Raw genomic sequence first — 18,690 nt, 5'->3', positions numbered from 1 at the left:
TAGTCCTCATACAACTTCGGGATCCCAACTAACCTTTGAGAGTTTTAATTTAAAGAAGAGGAAGGAGGCAGATATGGCAGTGAGGAGGTTTTGGCACCATAACAGTGTTTCATTCAACTATGCAAAGTCTTATTTTTATCAGCCCATTGTGGATGCCATTGCAAGTGTTGGCCCTGGATACAAAGCCCCATCTTATAATGCACTTAGGGGGAAAGAGCTAGATGAGGAGCTTGAATGTGTCAAGGAACAATTGGAAAGTATTAAAAGCTCATGGAAATTTACAGTTTGTACAATTATGTCTGATGGGTGGACAGATCAGAGGGGTAGAACAATAATTGATTTTGTTGTAGCTTGCCCTAAAGGAACCATGTTCCTAAAATCCATTGAAGCATCTGCAAATGTAAGAGATGCACATTTGATTTTTTCATTGTTGGATGATGCGGTGTAGCAAGTTGGGGTTGCAAATCTTGTCCATGTAATCACGGACAATGCAGCAAATTATGTGGCAGCTGGAAGGTTTATTTGTGCCAAATAAACCACCATTTTCTGGACTCCATGTGTTGCCCATTGCATAGACTTGATGCTAGAGGACATTGGGAAGTTGGAGTGGGTGTAAGACGTTCTGCAAGAATGCAAGCAAATTACCAAGTATATTTATAATCATGCTTGGGTGTTGAACCTTATGAGGGAATTCACACAAGGTGAGCTTAGTCGCCCAGTTGTCACACGGTTTGCTACAAACTTTCTTTCCCTCCGAAGCCTTTTGTATGAGTACCAAGCTTTGAGAAGAATGTTTTGTAGCCAGCAATGGGTATTTTGGAAAGATAGCACAAAACCAGAAGCATTGTTTCCGAAAGCATTTGTCTTTGGTGATAGTTTGTGGGACAAAGTCGTTGAGATTGTCAGCTTCATTGAGCCCCTTGTGAAATTCTTGAGATTGATGGATGGAGAGAAACCTGCACAGTGCAATGGGATATATTTATGAAGGCATGAACAGGGCCAAAGAGGCCATCAAGACTTTCTATAAGGGAAATGAATCCAAATATCTCACTATATGGCAAATTATTGATTCTAGGTGGGACAGGCAACTACATTCACCATTGTATGCAACAGCATCATATCTCATCTCAATCCGAGCTTACTCTATAACGAGGGGTCTAGCATTCAAAAAGATCCTGAGGTGATGAGAGGTGTCATGATATGCATTGAGAAGATGTTCCCGGATCAAGATATTCAGAACAAAATCAACATACAACGAGATATGTACAAGAAAGCATTTGGCATGTTTGGATTCAGCTCAAGCCAACGTCTCAAGGACAAGAAAATGCCTTGTAAGTGCAAATTGTTAGAACTTAACTTGTAATTTTGCTAGTTCTCTTTTATATGTTTGGCATTGCAAACTGATAATCTTTGTTATTTTTTTTACAACTCATTGGTGGATAGATTGTGGCATTGAGGCACCATTATTACAAGAATTTGCCATCAGAGTTCTGAGTCAACCCTACAGTGCTTTTTCTTGTAAGCGCAATTGGTTAGCGTTTGAGCACATCCACAGCAAAAAGAGAAACAGATCGGAGCATGAGAGGTTGGAGAAGTTGGTTTTCATCTACTACAACCTTCGAATGCTCACAAAAACAAGTGTAACCAAAGGATACAGATCCAATTTTATTGGATACTATTGATTTAGAGTCTGATTGGGTTGTGGAGGAGAAGGCCCCTGATTGGAGTTGGCTTGATGAAGAGACTGAGGATCTCTCTATTTTGCCATCTCAAATGGAGACTCCAAATACACTTGCCTCATAGTTGCTTCAGCGTTCTGATGTTACCACTAGCTCCACGAGGGCTTATTGTAGGCGTGGTCGTCCATGGGTGATGAGACTCAAGATTGTTATGAGATAATCATTTATCATTTATGACATGTATTTGAATTTTGAACTTGTTGTCATTTTTTATTTTAATTATGGAATCATGAGCCCTTTTTTTATTCGGTATCTAAATGTTTTGCTTACAAAAATAGAATATGTTATGTTGTACTTTTATAGATATGAAATGATGTTATGAATTATTGCATATATTGTGGTTTTTATAACTTATAAGGATTGGAATTGCTTAAAATTTATCATATTTTAAGTTTTTTTGTATTTTGACGAGCTATGTTGCACGAAACTTCTAGGAACCTGGCGTTTCAGGCCGTACCCGTACCCGAAACTCCAAAACTCGACCATCATGTAATCATGTATGAGTTAATATAGAATGGTTTTCCTTCTAAACTGTCATCTATGGGTCTTATTCCCTTTTTTCTTGCAAGATATTGTGTTATTCACTTATTTATAACCTTTTTTATATATATCTAGAGTCTATACATATATGACATTTCAGCTGACGTTTCGGCCAACGTTTCCATTTTTGGGAGGTGACGTTTCTAAACATACCCGTTTCGGAAACTCTGAAACGTTTCGACATTTCGTGCAACTTAGTTGTCGAGTCTTATACGAATATTATAAGGGTCGTTCCCGAGTCTTATAAGGCTCGTTCCTAAGTCTTATACGAGTCGACGAGTCAATGCCGTGACGAGTCTTATATGAGTACGAGTCGTGCAACATTGGATCAAATGGGCTCAAGACTTGAAAGAAAAATGCAATTTCCTGCACACATTAGCTGATTCAAAATCTATACTTACACCTCAATATATTCCATTCATTCACAAGCTCGACCATTTCTATACATGACAATCTAAAACTCTCTGAATAGCGGTCAGACACAAAACAAAAGGCAGTAGCCCTGGCATCTTTTCAAATTGGTTCAAAACACATTTCCCTGCACACATTAGCTGATTCAAAACATAAATTTATGCCCAACCATACACTGATTCAAAACATATAGTTAAGCCCAACCATACATGTAAGTGACAACCTAAATCCATCTGAATAGCTGTCGCCCAAACCAAAAGACAGCAGCCCTGCCATTTTTTTCAAAGGCAGACAAATTGCCAATGCCTCTCATATCTGTTAATCTAGGATAAACTAATTGAAACTTACAAATCACAGTAAGCATGCATGAAAGTCCAAGTAATTAAATAACCAGTGAAAATATCTGCCATCAAACAGCAGAGAAAGGAAGGTTATACCTTAAGTGTCATGTAATCACGACTCAAAATGTGTCGTCCATCTTTTGCAAACTTTATATCTGAAATTGAAGCAATTATCTCTGTAAAAAATGATCTAGAACCTGGCGCTTCCTGTTCCTCAAATCTACAACATAGAGAGAGTAAGAGTTCCAATAAAGAATACTGCTGATTTTAAATATCTTGTCTAAGTCACACAAAGACAGGAGTATAACCTAGTTTAATCCAAAGGAAAACTTTCATAGCTTGCACATTTTTAGCAATCAAAATAAACTTTGGCCTGAAATAATAAACAAGGAAATGTCTCACAGTTTTGAATGTCTATCACATAAAGCTGATTGCCGCATGTCAATAAGTCGAATAGTGCCCTTTGAGCTGCTATAAGCAAAGATGTTGCAATGACTAGGATGGAATTCTGCTGACGTTATCACCTCTGCAAATTTCATATGACAAAACAGAATGGACCAACTAAATTTATCAGAACAACAAAATGCTGAAGAGGCTCCAAATTCAGGAGGATTTAATAGAAGAAACTGCTTTTGAAGAATGAAAAATATAAAACAGCTAGAGATACTCTCTTGAGAAATACAGGAAAGCAACCACCAGAAAACAGAGATTCAGATTACATATATAGGACATCCTCTTTGTCGCTGTGCATGGTATCTATTCTAAGATTTTCAACATATGTCAAAATGATTATGGCTGTTTCTCAAATTCATAATATCACAACAATCCTCTTCCTCAGGTAACTTACCACCGAGACATATATGTGCAATCTTAGCAAAAGCCAAACTAATCAAAAAATTTGGTAAGGCCCAGACCTGAAAATAATCTAGCATCTAGCTGATTATAACCACCACGAACCCAAGTATAAATTGTCTTGTCATCTTGTTTCCTCATTGGCATGTTTTTCTGGACTAGAAGCATTTTTGTATTCTCATAAAAAAAACATTACTTGAAAGGTCCTCATTGACACTGAAGAAATTTTATGCCCCAAAGAAACAAATGAGAAATTTCAATGGAAACAGAGAAATTAGCAAAAATTACTTGTATTGATAATATTTCAATTGTAATTACATGCAATGGATTTTTGGGGGAGCACTCTGCATTCCCCCCTAGGCAAATAGGTGCACTCTGAGACACAAATAAGATAATTCAGAGCACTCTACCACCCAAATGAGAAGGAAATCATCCCAAAATGAGTTCTAAATGAATGCATGCCTAAGGATTCATTTGCAGAGGATAAAGCTTACTTTTAGCCAAAAATAAATTTTCATTCCTTTGGAGAAGTGATGAAAGCCTATTTACAGCCAAAAGGAAATTTTCCTAGCCTAAAAGGCATAAGCTATGTATAAGAAGTGACTTTAAATTTAAGTTGCCAATCAGTTAAGCATATGTTTGAACTGTTTATGACTTACACAAGTATGTGTAGGGGCTCATTAAGGGTGCCTTGTGTTCGGGACTGATATGGCTTAATTAGAAGGGCTTTAAGGCTTTTCAAGTCCTATTTAACCCATGACTATCAATTTAGGGCTATTTGAAGCTTAATTAACCTTCTAAAACTTACATATTCAGGTCATGAAATTAAGCTCTTTGCATCATAATTAACATTATCATGACCTAGAGAAGTTGACACCCTAATGAAACTCAATTTGGCACAAGAATACTGCTAGACCAAATTGTATCATGAAGTTATATCGTCTTTTCGTCTATGTTCTCATGTAGTGATGTTGGCATAGTAATAAAAGCACATGTAACTATTGAGTTTTTGGAAAGCATTTCAAATTTAAGAGTTGTCATTAGGAAATCAGGATTAAGAAATCCTCATGTGGAAGTTCTGATTGGATAGGGGTGGGCACTTGCTTACACGACCATCACACACAACCTCAATGTCTATAAGAGTCCCCACTCCTTCCCCCTCCCTCAATTATTCAAAATTCAAATAGAGTTACCATCATTAGTGGAGGCATCATTTCTAGTACTGAGCTTCCCATCTTCATTTTTTTGCTCACTTGTACATGTGTAAGAAGATTGCTAGGTTGAGTATTGAAGGCAATGCTACTCTGTGTCCTGTCATAAATATTGCTATTTTTGCTTTCATTCATTTAGGTCATGCGCACATGCATGCTCCCTGTTTACATTTTCAATGCTCTAGAGTCTAAACTTATAGCAATGGGAATTCCATATTCAACATTTCAGTATAGTTGCATGATTTAAAGTTCAACGAGCACCCAGGACCAAGATATAGCATTTGGAATTCTTAAAATGTTCATTAGTGTGAATTTAGCATATTGATGGCTCTTGGAAATGGAAGATTCAAATTTCATACCATATGCAAACACAAGAATTCCATTACCTCAACCAATATTGTGTGCATGTTCCTTCAAGATAATCCAAAGACAACTGATGTTTTCGGACAGCACAGTAACCATTCAGATGCAAATCTTTGCAAAGTAGGGGATTGGGAAGGAGACCAATCAGTGCAATCAATGCCACTTGCATTGAATAATAAAGAACTAGATGGCTTGTCATCATGCTTGGTATCTAATTTGAACATCAACCCCAGGAGAGTGACAAGGAAATTTCTTGCAAGGCTCAGGACACTTGCAAAGCCAAAGTAAAGGCCAACAGAGAAGTAACTCCATTTGAAAAGGTCTAAGAGAGAAAAAAATCAAGTTTAGGTTCACTAAGTGGTGGTGAGGAGTTCAAGGGCCAAGAAGGTAATGTTCAAGCAGGCAAGGAGGGAGTCAAGGAGAAGACAACCAGAGAAACTCTCAAAGTGTGATCATGGCAATTATGCTGGAAAGAAGAATGATATGTTAAAATTGGCAACTAGGGCCAAATTCCGCTTTCAACAGCTCCCATGGGGAAGATTATTGCAGCATTCAATTCCTCCCTTCGAGAGGACAAGAATCGATATAAAGATTGTCTCATTTGAACCAGCAGAAGTGGATTTTTGTATTTATTTTCTCTCACAAGTAAATTTATGAGGTCAGCCTCATTCTTATGTCAACTCATATGCCCAAAAGTCATGTCTCTTCCACTCCAACGACTAGTATATATAGAGGTGCTTTCAACCTCATTTTACACATTGAAAAAGGGTAAAATCAGATCTGAGGCAGCCAAGCTAAGAAGGAGGACGCATGAGTATTCTGTTTTGGGTTTTCTCTTCCATCACAGGGCTGAGAATCTTCTGTTGCGAAAGCCGCAGGTTGTTAGGGCATGTCTGGACTAGTTTCATGTGGTAAGCTCTTCCCCACTTCAGGCTGAGTATCTCAGGCAGAAGACCGAGGCTGTTGGTGGCATTTCTGAACTAGATCGATGGGTGTTCATGACAGTTCGGGACCATATTCATCTTACCTTGCTGGCCGCAGACCCTCCTTGGAGTCTAGCAGGTTCAGACCCTGACTGGCTAAGCTATTAGCCTGGCCTAAGCCACTTTCACAGCTAAGAAGATCGAATGTTTTGAGGTTAATATCATGTGTTTGCTGCTGTAGGTTAGGGCAGATGTATGCCCTAGCCAGATCTTCATTCAGTCCAGATTAATCTACTTTGGGTAACTCTTCTTCAGCTAAGAAGGCTGCATATATGTATCCAGGATCCAACCGCTTTTGAAGTCGGAAATTGGAACATCTGATGAGATCAAGAAGTGCAGACTTGACAGACATCTGGACTGTGGTATTGCTCAGTCAATTTGACTTTAAGTGTACTCTCCTTCTCTTTCTCTGCTGAACATTTGATAATAATAATAAGAAGAATTGATCAAGGGTTTTCCCCTTCTTGGGGTTTTTCCCTGGCTTGAGCCAATTTTTGTGTTCTCTTGTCTTGGCTTGTCTTCTGCATGTATGGTTTATGTTCTTTCTTCAGTTATAATGGTTAATGTGATTACAAAAGGAAAGAAATGGATTGGTAACTGAACACACGTTGATCTAACTGTCGCAGTATCGGCAAAAATATCAGCAAAATATCGGCAAATATCGGCAAGCATAAAAATGCATAATATATTCATTTTTTCAGGTTTTTAAACATATAAAGCAATAGCAACATGAACTAAACAAATTGGCACATAAATATGAAGAAAGCACTGATATATATGATGTCAAATAGAAATGATACATCAAAGGCGATACCAAATCCTGCTGATCCCTGATAATTGTCCAATCAATAACTCAAATGTGGAGAACCAATACAAAATAACATCACATATATAAAAGTATCTCATCATCATGAGTTATAAACTTATATGTAGCAAACAAATAAAACTAGCAGCTATCTATCTGAGACCAGTGCCCTCTCCCTAGCAGCTATCTTTTTGTCTTGTTCAGTGATTGCTTCAAGAGCTTTTTGTATAACCTCCGCACTAGAAACCATACAAGGCATTACATCTGCATCATGTGCAAGGAGTCTAGCCAGATGGTATTTCAATCATGTAACCCCTCCTGACATCTTGGTCCCACACAATTTGCATGATAGATATGCCTGATTTGCCCCACCAACAGGGTCCCCATACTCCCAAAATGGGTCCAAGGCTTTTGGCATATTTGACATTTGTAGTGAACTAATTCAAACCTAGGGCACAAAAAAATAAAAAATTGCCATTAAACCCCCCAACACAAAAAATAATAAGTAATAACCACCTCATTTAAAAAAAATTACTACATTATTTGCAATGTGAATGAAAAATGGGAATAAGAGGGTGCATAAGAAAGTTGAAAAAAAAATGAAGCTTGCTGTGCAAATATGGAGAAAACCCTTGCACTGGCTCATAGGCATGAAAATCATAGCAAATGGAAAAAAAAAACAAAGAAACAAAATGGTGGTAGGCAAAGAGGCAAGCAAGCATAATCTGAAATCTATTAAAAAATCATTAACATTGGGGTTTTTAAGAACATACTTGTTAATGGTTAGAAATGAAGTTTGTCTCACTATTCTTCAATCTTTGATCCACAAAAAAATCTTAGTTGGTGGTGATAATCGGTGTTTGATCCTCAATCACTCCTTGACAACCACCACAAAACTCTTCCCCTTCCTTCTCCAACACTCAGAAACAGAAATGACGAAAAAAAAGGCAAATTTCACTTTTTCTAGTCGTGGCCTAGCCTACCCAGCAATATTTTATATCGTCGCGCGATATTTTGCCGAGATATCGGCGATATCTCGGAAATATCGCGATATTTTCGGGAGCCAAAATATCGCAATATTTTCTCACCGATATTTCGGCTCGCTGAAAATATCGTGATATTTCCAATATTCAGCAATATCTCGCCGATATTATCATCACTGATGTACAGGAATAGAACACAACCTCTAAGAAATTAGTTTCATGCCCAACATATGTAAAATGTTCTGCCTGTAGTAGTGCTTCACCCCCACACGCACAAGCCATCAACCGATACGCAGCTCATGAAGATAGGAAAACTAGCTATGCTCATAGCCATGACTGGGTATTTGAGCTGCCCCTCCGAAGAGTAAATCGAACCATAGGCACAAGTTTTCTGAAAAATTCAGAGTTATTAGAATCGTTTGAACTTTGAAGTGCCTTAGATCAAAACATCTCTTGCGCTAACATTCTCCAGCGATGGGACTAATGATCTGTTTATCCAAAACAAGTACTGTAAATCTACAGAGGTTAGTCCCAATCTCCAAAGTCAACCTTCTGCCACAAACAAATGCTTAGTAGTATCAGCCAGAAATAAGGAGAATAGTCCTACTGTTGTAGAAATTTCTGATTTCCCACCCCGGTTTTCAGTTTCACCTTATTTCTCCCATGTAGTTAAATGCCCTTTCCCATAACCATACATTTAACAAGCTAAAAAAATAAATATTGCTGAAAACACAAATTCTGGAAATTTTACAGAATGTTGGAAATTGCAGAAATAAAAATCAGCAGTAATAAACAGCCATTAAAACTCATTTAAACACTGAGATTTTTGGTCAACTTGACCCTGGAAAAACCCCCTACAACTCTTGGGGAAAACCAGTTTGAGAGCTCTTCTTTATTTCTGGAAAATGCCTTTTTACAGAGAGAAAATTTTCAGCAAAAAAAATCAGCAAAACAGAATTTTTCCAGCAAGCAAACTTATCTGTTTTCAGCCAACAGAGAATCTGAAAATGCGCTGTACGAGCTGTACGGACCGTACGGATGTACGGACTAACCGTACGGTCTATACGGACAGACCTCGAAAACTGTGCAGAAAATCGCCTCCTCGATATTCGTGCTGAAAATCAATTTTTTTCACTGTTTGCTCACAAAAATCTGCCTTTTTCTGCTTGTTCTTTATGCTGTTCGGATTTGCTGAAGTGCTGCCTTGGTATGTGTGCCAAACTGCTGCCTCTTTCTCCTCCTTGTCCAGAAATCTCCCTTGCTCTCTTGCTCTCCTTCTCCCAATCTGCTCATGAAAGAATGAATGATCTTTTTCTCCCTTTCCTCCCTTAACCCAACCCTAAATGACTTTTGGGTGATCCCTAAATCCAATGGCTGAAATAGATTTAGATCAATGGCTGAGATTAAATGCTCATTTAAATCTCACTTTCTATTTTTTAATTCACCCCATTTTAATAAAGACCCACTTAGTCATTTATTTCCAAAGTCACTTTTCCTTTCTAATTTTTCATTGACTTTATAAAAGTCACTTTAAAATTAGACTTAGTAACTTTATCACTTAAAGTCACTTTTAAATTAGATTTAACTTTATAAAAAATTATAAAGTTACTTTAGGAGAAAAATTAAATTCTTTTGGACACTTTTCCCTAGGCCAAAGATCAAACCCTAAGGGAACCACCTGTCCTCCGGTACCAAATTTCAACACTCCCTCTTACCGAGGAAGGTGTTCCTCACCACACCCATCTTGTCTCTGAAGTAAACATGCTTGCCCCGTGGTAAGGCTTTGGTAAGAATATCTGCAACCTGCTCATCAGTGGAAATATACTCAAGCTTCACAGCTCCCTTCTGAACATAGTCTCTGATGAAATGATATCTGATCCCGATATGCTTTGACCTGTCATGAAATACTGGATTCTCCATGAGTTTAATGCAACTCTGATTATCACAGTAAATCACTGAAGGTCTCAACGGCTGACCAAATAAGCAAAACAACATCTTGCGAAGCCAGATGGCCTCACAACTAGCTAGACTGGCTGCCATATACTCTGCTTCCGCTGAACTCAGTGCTACTGACTGCTGCTTCCGGCTGAACCATGACACTACTGCTGAACCCAACACAAAACAGCACCCCGAAGTGCTCTTCCTATCAGAAGCACAATTTGCCCAATCAGAATCAGTGTATCCTGCCAATCTCACTCCATCTCCCTGCCTGTAGTCCAGACCATAATCCATTGTCCCCTGCAAGTACCGCAAAATGTGTTTTGCAGCCACCCAGTGAACCTTCCTAGGCTCACACATAAACTGACTCATCGTGTTGACTGCAAAACAGATATCTGGTCTAGTGTTGACCAAATACATCAAGGAACCAATCAGCTGCCTGTACAATGTGGGATCCACCAACTCGGAATCCGAAGCATGAAGCTTCTTCCAGTTGGTGATCATCGGTGTCGACATGGGTCTACAATCCTCCATGTCGAATCTGCTAAGGATGTCCACAATATACTTCCCCTGCCCTAGGAAGAAATGCCCCTCCTCCTGCCACACCTCCAAACCCAAAAAGTAATGCATCAAGCCGATGTCCTTCATCTCAAACTCCGCCGCAAGATCTCTCTTGCAGTGCTCTATGAGTCTCTCTGCACCTATAATGATCAAGTCATCCACATACAGCACCAGAATGAGAGGCTCCTCACCAATCACAATAAAGTAAAGGTTCGGATCTGCCTCACTCTTTGTGAAACCCATCCCCTGCAAGTATGTATCTATCCTGGAGTACCAAGCTCTGGGAGCTTGCTTCAGGCCATAAAGGGCCTTCTTCAATCTGCACACATGGGACTCCTTCCCATGCACCTCAAAGCCCTGTGGCTGCTCAATGTACACCTCCTCCTGTATGAAGCCATTGAGAAATGCGGTCTTCACATCCATCTGGTGGATCTTCCAACCCATCTCTGCTGCTATCGATATAATGGAGCGAATCGAAGTATATCGAGCCACGGGAGCGAAGGTCTCCTCATAATCAACTCCCTCTACCTGGGAGAACCCTCTAGCCACAAACCTCGCTTTGAATTTCTCAATGCTGCCATCTGCAGCATGCTTTACCTTGTAAAGCCATCTGGAAGTAACCACGGATTTGCACTCAGGCCTCGGCACCACCTCCCAAACATCATTCTTCATGATAGAAGAATACTCCTCCTGCATGGCCTCTCTCCAGACCTGCTGGCTAGCTGCCTCCTCATAGCTAGAAGGCTCAGAGTCAAGGACGCTGGTAACCATCGCCATATAGCTACAAAACCTCTCAGGTGGTCTACTCTCTCTGACCGGCCTCTTCGGCTCAGCAACAGATGTGGCATCTCTCAAGGTGTCCTGAAGCCACTTGGGCTTCCTCTTCCCTGAGCATGCTTCTCCCATAGGAGAATGAAACTCCTCCTCCTCATCACCATCAGTAGCCTGAACTCCTGACTGTCTGTCTGCTGTCCTCCTGCCTGCACCTGAACCTGTAGAAGCTGAGGTACCGTGTGAACTATCCATCAGTGGACTCCCTAGTGAACTGCTCTGCATGCTGCCCGAAGCACCACCCCTCTGGCTCGGCGAGCCACTGCTCACTGATGGACCTGACATCCTCATAGATGTACCTCCGGATCCTCCTGATCCCTGCCCACTGGATCCCTGTGACTGACTCAACTGCTGCTGAGGGTCTGCCTGATCCAGATACTCTAACTCCCGTGACCTCCTAAAGGCCCTGTCCTCCTCGAACTTCACATCCCGTCTGACAACAACTCTCCTCTGTGCAGGAATGTAAATCCGAAAGGCCTTTGAGGTCTCACTGTAGCCCACAAAGATACCCTTCTCTGCGGTGGGCTCTAGTTTGGTCCTCTTCTCCTTCGGTATATAGGAGTATGTAATGCATCCAAAGATATGAAGATGACCAATATCAGGCTTCTTCCCAGAGAAAGCCTCCTCCGGAGTCATGTGCCCCAAGGCACGATGCGGACTCCTGTTCTGCAAGTAAACAGCTGTGTTGCAGGCCTCTGCCCACAAGAACAATGGCAACCCCTGATCATGTAACATAGCTTTGGCAGCCCCTATGATGGATCTGTTCTTCCTCTCCGCAACCCCGTTCTGCTGGGGGTTGTAAGGAACAGTGAACTCCCTCCTAATGCCTGCCTCCGCACAATAATCAGCAAACTCTCCAAGGGTGTACTCTCCTCCATTGTCCGACCTCAGGGACTTGATCTTCCGACCTGTCTGTGTCTCCACAAGAGCTCTGAACTCCTGAAACCGCTTGAAGACCTCACTCTTGGTCTTCAAGAAATAAATCCAGGTCCTCCTGGAGTGATCATCAATGAATAAAACATAGTACTCATATCCACTCAAGGAAACATGAGACATCCGACCGCTCACATCGGAATGAATCAAATCAAGTATCCCCGTCGCTCTGCTGTCACTGCTGGGAAAAGGGGATTTGGCAAACTTGCCCATAGCACAACCTCTGCAAGTATCAAAGTGATCAGTACTGAAATCTGGCACACCTGTAGTGATCTCCCGCAATGTCCTCAAGGCTCCATGATACATGTGTCCCATCCTGCGATGCCAAATCTCACACAGCTCAGAATTGCTAGCTCTGTTGTCGGTACTACTGCTCAATGCCAAAAGGGGCTAGAATGCAAACTTGTACACCTTTGCATGGCGTACACCTATCACTCTAGCTGAATCAGCTGGAGCGCCCCTGGGATACATCAACACCTGTCCTCCCCTGAACAGTACCTCATATCCTCTGTCCTCCAAAGCTGAGACGGATATGAGGTTCTTCCTCAACCCTGGCACATAAAGAACATCTGACACTTTCAAGGGAGGTTTGGACTCCCTCTGAAATGTCAATGTCCCCACCCCGACTGCTCTAACAACTCTGTCATCACCGAGTACTACCTCTATATCAGTGCCACTCTCTGAAAACTCTGAGAAGTACTCACGGACTCCTGTCATGTGACGTGAAGCCCCACTGTCCACAAACCAGATACCTGAAGATGCTCCGCTAATCGAGGGAAAAGCATGCTCCCTCTGATCCTGTGTGGCAGGTGATCCTGCACTAGAGAACTCACACATAGTGAACGCAAACTCCCGGTCAAACCGACCTACAAAGTCCTCAATCTCTGCTGAAGCTGCCACGTCCTGGTTCTTCCCCTTCTTCTTCTTCTTCTCCGGACACGCAACTGCATAGTGTCCCATCTTCTGACAATTCCAACACTTCACCTTGGAATAGTCCTTCTGTGTGTTCCCCTGTTTACCTTTACCTTTGCCTTTGCCCCCACCACCGCTTCTGGAAGCCTGCTTCTTCCCTTTGCCTTTCTTGCCTCCTGCCTCTAGTGCTACGTCCTCATCCTGCTCAACTGGCTTGGCTACCCCAAGCTGTCCTTTCCTGATCTCTGTCTGAATGCAATCATCCCAAAACCTCTCCCATGTGGGAAGGGTCTCACGTGCACAAACCCCATCAGCAAAGTTCAACCATGAACGGGGGAGGCCATTCACTGCAATCCGCACCAACTCAGTGGGTGGAATGGCCTCTCCAATCGCTGCCAACTCATCTCTCACATTGGTAATCTTTGTGAGATATCCAGCTGCACTATCATTACCCATCTTAATGTTCTTCAGCTTCTCCTTCAGGACCATCTTCCGGTTCTCATTGGTACTCTGGAAGAGATTGGACAATGTTGTCCACATCTCATGGGCATTGCTCTTTCCTCTCACATGAGGAATGCAATGGTCTTTGATTCCGTCTAGAATCAACCTCTTACCCTTGTTGTTCTTTTTATTATAAGCAGCCAACTGAGTAGCATCAGTAGGAACAACAACAGGGTTCTGTGCTGTATGCACCATGATATCCCAGACTTCTGCCTCCTCAAAGATACTCTGCATTCTCTCCTTCCAAACGCTGTAATTTGTATGCCCATCCAGCCTATCCTCCACCCTCAATCCCAATGACATCCTGCTGTCCTAAAACTGAAAAATAGCACTGCTGTGGTAAAAATAAAACTGTTGTTTATGAAAAAATCAGCTTGCTGGAATTTTCTAAGTGAAAAATCAGCCGCTGTAATTTTTTTCTTTTGCTGTCCCAAACTGCCCTTCAGCACTCAAGCTTTGATACCATGTAGAAATTTCTGATTTCCCACCCCGGTTTTCAGTTTCACCTTATTTCTCCCATGTAGTTAAATGTCCTTTCCCATAACCATACATTTAACAAAGCTGAAAAAATAAATATTGCTGAAAACACAAATTCTGGAAATTTTACAGAATGCTGGAAATTGCAGAAATAAAAATCAGCAGTAATAAACAGCCATTAAAACTCATTTAAACACTGAGATTTTTGGTCAACTTGACCCTGGAAAAACCCCCTACAACTCTTGGGGAAAACCAGTTTGAGAGCTCTTCTTTATTTCTGGAAAATGCCTTTTTACAGAGAGAATTTTCAGCAAAAAAATCAGCAAAACAGAATTTTTCCAGCAAGCAAACTTATCTGTTTTCAGCCAACAGACAATCTGAAAATGTGTTGTACGAGCTGTATGGACCGTACGGATGTACGGACTGACCGTACGGACTGTACTGATGGACGTACGGACTTGTACGGACAGACCTCAAAAACTGTGCAGAAAATCGCCTCCTCGATATTCGTGCTGAAAATCAATTTTTTTCACTGTTTGCTCACAAAAATCTGCCTTTTTCTGCTTGTTCTTTATGCTGTTCGGATTTGCTGAAGTGCTGCCTTGGTATGTGTGCCAAACTGCTGCCTCTTTCTCCTCCTTGTCCAGAAATCTCCCTTGCTCTCTTGCTCTCCTTCTCCCAATCTGCTCATGAAAGAATGAATGATCTTTTTCTCATTTTTCTCCCTTAACCCAACCCTAAATGACTTTTGGGTGATCCCTAAATCCAATGGCTGAAATAGATTTAGATCAATGGCTGAGATTAAATGCTCATTTAAATCTCACTTTCTATTTTTTAATTCACCCCACTTTAATAAAGACCCACTTAGTCATTTATTTCCAAAGTCACTTTTCCTTTCTAATTTTTCATTGACTTTATAAAAGTCACTTTAAAATTAGACTTAGTAACTTTATCACTTAAAGTCACTTTTAAATTAGATTTAACTTTATAAAAAATTATAAAGTTACTTTAGGAGAAAAATTAAATTCTTTTGGACACTTTTCCCTAGGCCAAAGATCAAAGCCTAAGGGAACCACCTATCCTCCGGTACCAAATTTCAACAGCTGTTACGCGGAAAATATAGCTGGAGATCTCGGCCAAAATTTGATTTAATGCCATAAGGAGCTCGATCCTGGGAATGCTTCTGCCTTTCTGATGAAGCCTTGACTTTTGAAGAGAGAGAAGGTCACGGAGACTTATCAACGAGCTTCTTAGTGATTGCATTCCTTCTAGCTTGGGCTTGTCCTCAATCTAGCTCTGATACCATGTTAATTTTAACATGCTCTTTGCTTACGACAGTAACATAACCACAAGTTCTGGAAGTCATACTAAGATGGACGAAGATCATTCCTGTACACTCCAGTGCTGCGGTAGCTTCTCTGTTGGGACTGTGTGCTATCTCAGGAACAAACTTTATGTGGTTTGATGGTGATACAAGCACCGTTATGATGTGTTGTGTCTGTATATCAAATTCTGGGCAGACTCTAACACTTTACTTATGGTGGACTATAAAACACTCAGGTTCCATCTTTCTAATTCCCCTCACTGAGTGTTCAATTTTTGAATGAAGAAACGACCTTTTGTGGGTATTATTGGATCAACAGATATTGCAATGGATATTCTATTGAGTTCGAAGAGATTTGTTGGGCTCATTCTCATTGCAGATGATAGACTTAAGCTCTATAGACCGGACTACCATGTACTACTTATTTTTGCCTACCCTGAGGATCTATAATTGCAATTTACAATAGTGATTTCGATACTATGTTTTGTCATCCCTGCGCTTAACATTATCCCTCAAATCTGATGACAGTGGCATCATAGTAATATCGATATGTAGTATTGATATCTGTATCACAATACCTCAGCACATCAGCATCTCAGTGAAGCAGTTATTATGATGGTATGGCAACTCAGAAACCTTGTTGAAAGTGTCATCACTGTTAGGTTTGGTCTCTGATAAGTTGGCATTGCATATAGTCTCACTGCACTTGGATTTACATCTCTCCTATGTAATTATGTGTAGATCAGTTTGGATACTTGTCAAATCTATATAGTTACAGTTCTGAACCAGTGATGATAGCTATGTTACAGCTCATATGACCATGACTGTGTTATGCAGTAGTTTTGTTCACAAATGAAGTTGTGAACAAGACTGATTCACATCTTGGATAGCTTAATTCACGAGATCTTGTACTCTGTATCTTTCTGATGATCTTTCAGTGTCAACTAATTAAAGAAAACCAAAGATCAGGTGAAAGAAGGATCATTTGAAGTCAAACTCTATTCTTTGCGGATCCTTCTCTCATTACAATTCTACTTAGCATATATACCTTCAGTAGACCAACCAACAATGGCACTAACAAAAGAAGAATTCATTGTTCTCTCTCTGAAATCACGTATGGCCTTAAGGAACTTTAAAAGATTTGGCGAGCGGACAAATTTTGAAAGGGCTTATGGGCTTGTAGCTTACTTCATTCTTTTAAGGATTTCGTTGAGCACATTTACAGGTGGTTCTGATGTAATGAGGTAATCCATATGCCGTAAAAGTGTTAATTCCATCCATAACTAGTCAAAGGTTATACTCCATCTATAACTTTTCAACTTTCTAAGACAATTCAAAATTCCTGGTAATGCATCAAGATTGAAAGAAAAGGCTCAACCCTCCTCTCACTGTTCTACATATGGCCATGGTCATAGCTCTCATGATTTTGGCATCACTATGTTATTCCTCTTCGCTTGGCATCACTATGGTTATAGCATCTCAGTGGCAGCTATATTGGCATCACAGTCGTATACCATCTCAGTAGTATGATTGATCTTTGCCATTGTCATCTTGGCTTATAATAACATGGTTGACTTCTTATGTAAGATGGCATCACCACTGTGTATGAAACAATGTTACTTGGGAGCGGGAGCGGGGAGCGGGAGCGAAAACGGGAGCGGGAGCGAAAACTGGAGTGGGAGCGACCATTTTCAGAAGCTCCCGGTTTTGGAGCGAATCCGGGAGCGATTTTTTAAAAATATATATTTTTTTTATATTTTTTAATTTTTGATACATATATGTCAACAAAAACATGTAGAATGATGAATTAGACATAAAAAACATAAAAAAACATAGATTGATCATTGAACCATATCACATCAATCATCTAGAAATTATAATCGTCATCAACCATGTCCACAAGTTAGTAAAATACATATTACAACTGCAACATATTGAGTCTTAGACTCTTATAAATCATGATTCATCAAATTCAATCTTAAAGTTTCAACTTCAAGCTTTCAGAATTGAAAATTTCAAAATTCAATAACATTTATCATCATTGATCACCAAAGTTGTACTTGTAAGCTAAGTTTAACCATTACAAGAAGTAATATCGAAGATATTTCTAAGTCCTAACTTCTAACTGTTAACATGATATGAAATGTTAAAAATTTATAAAATGAAACATGAATAATGAGATGAAATGAAACAACTTTAGTCTTTCACAAAGCATCATATTCATAATTCACAATCATTACCAATGAGTTATAATTGCCAAGGCCCAACTTCAAACTTCAAATTTTCATTGTCACAATGATATGATGTTTACAAAAAATATCATTATGATATGAAAGAGTCAAGAGTCAAGGACTCAAAACTCAACAGTTATGAAAACTAAAGTCTAATAGAAACTAAAAAAGACAAGTAAACTGTAAATCTACATGTGGCCCTTGCCACGACAGTCTCCAGGAGTATAAGCAGGTCGTGGTGGTCTTCTAGGAGTCTCCCGCACAGACCGACGACCAGAACTAGAACCTCCACGCGAGGGTGTAGATGGAGGTGGCAACAGCAAAGGAACAAGACTCGGACCTCGAGCACTGCTACCAGTAGATGGTGGAGGTGGAGGTGGAGGTGGCATGGCTGCTGCAGCTGCTTCATTTTCATCCCTTACAAGTTCATCTTCTAGTTCTTCAATATGTACAACACCATCCTCCAAATTGTCATCCTCTGGGTGATTGTCCCAAATTTTATATGTGGGATCCTCATTAGCCCGATCACAGTAATGACTCAACAACCTCAAGTTGTAGTGCACATAAACCAAGCTTTCTGCTCGGTTTTCATTGAGTCTGTTTCTTTTCACATTATGTATATAGTTGTAGGTGCTCCAACACCTCTCTGCAGAAGAAGAATTTACAACCTGTGAAAGAACTTTTTTTGCCAATTTTGGCAAAAGTCCGTGGCCGCCATATGTTTCCCACCATGTGAGAGTATCAAATTTATCTT

At 40.3% G+C, this 18,690-nt stretch overlaps 1 protein-coding gene across 5 annotated transcripts in view; it reads right to left on the bottom strand.

The window, feature by feature from the left end:
* Positions 1–18,690, bottom strand: part of LOC149247221 (serine/threonine protein phosphatase 2A 55 kDa regulatory subunit B beta isoform-like) — a 123,076-nt gene that overhangs the window by 40,425 nt on the left and 63,961 nt on the right. For all 5 annotated transcript variants that reach the window (XM_089458154.1, XM_089458152.1, XM_089458150.1 and 2 more), the window contains exons 8-9: positions 3,434–3,557; positions 3,128–3,251 (exon numbers count right to left, since the gene is read on the bottom strand). In XM_089458154.1, the coding sequence (XP_089314280.1) occupies positions 3,128–3,251; positions 3,434–3,557 (248 nt within the window). The remainder of the gene's footprint in view (positions 1–3,127; positions 3,252–3,433; positions 3,558–18,690) is intronic.

Source organism: Pinus tabuliformis, chromosome 7 (assembly GCF_031772625.1).
Source record: "Pinus tabuliformis cultivar Carrire ecotype Pingquan chromosome 7, CPIR1, whole genome shotgun sequence".
NCBI lineage: Eukaryota > Viridiplantae > Streptophyta > Pinopsida > Pinales > Pinaceae > Pinus > Pinus tabuliformis.
The sequence above is the reverse complement of the archived record's forward strand: the minus strand, read 5'-3'. Positions and strand labels throughout refer to the sequence as shown.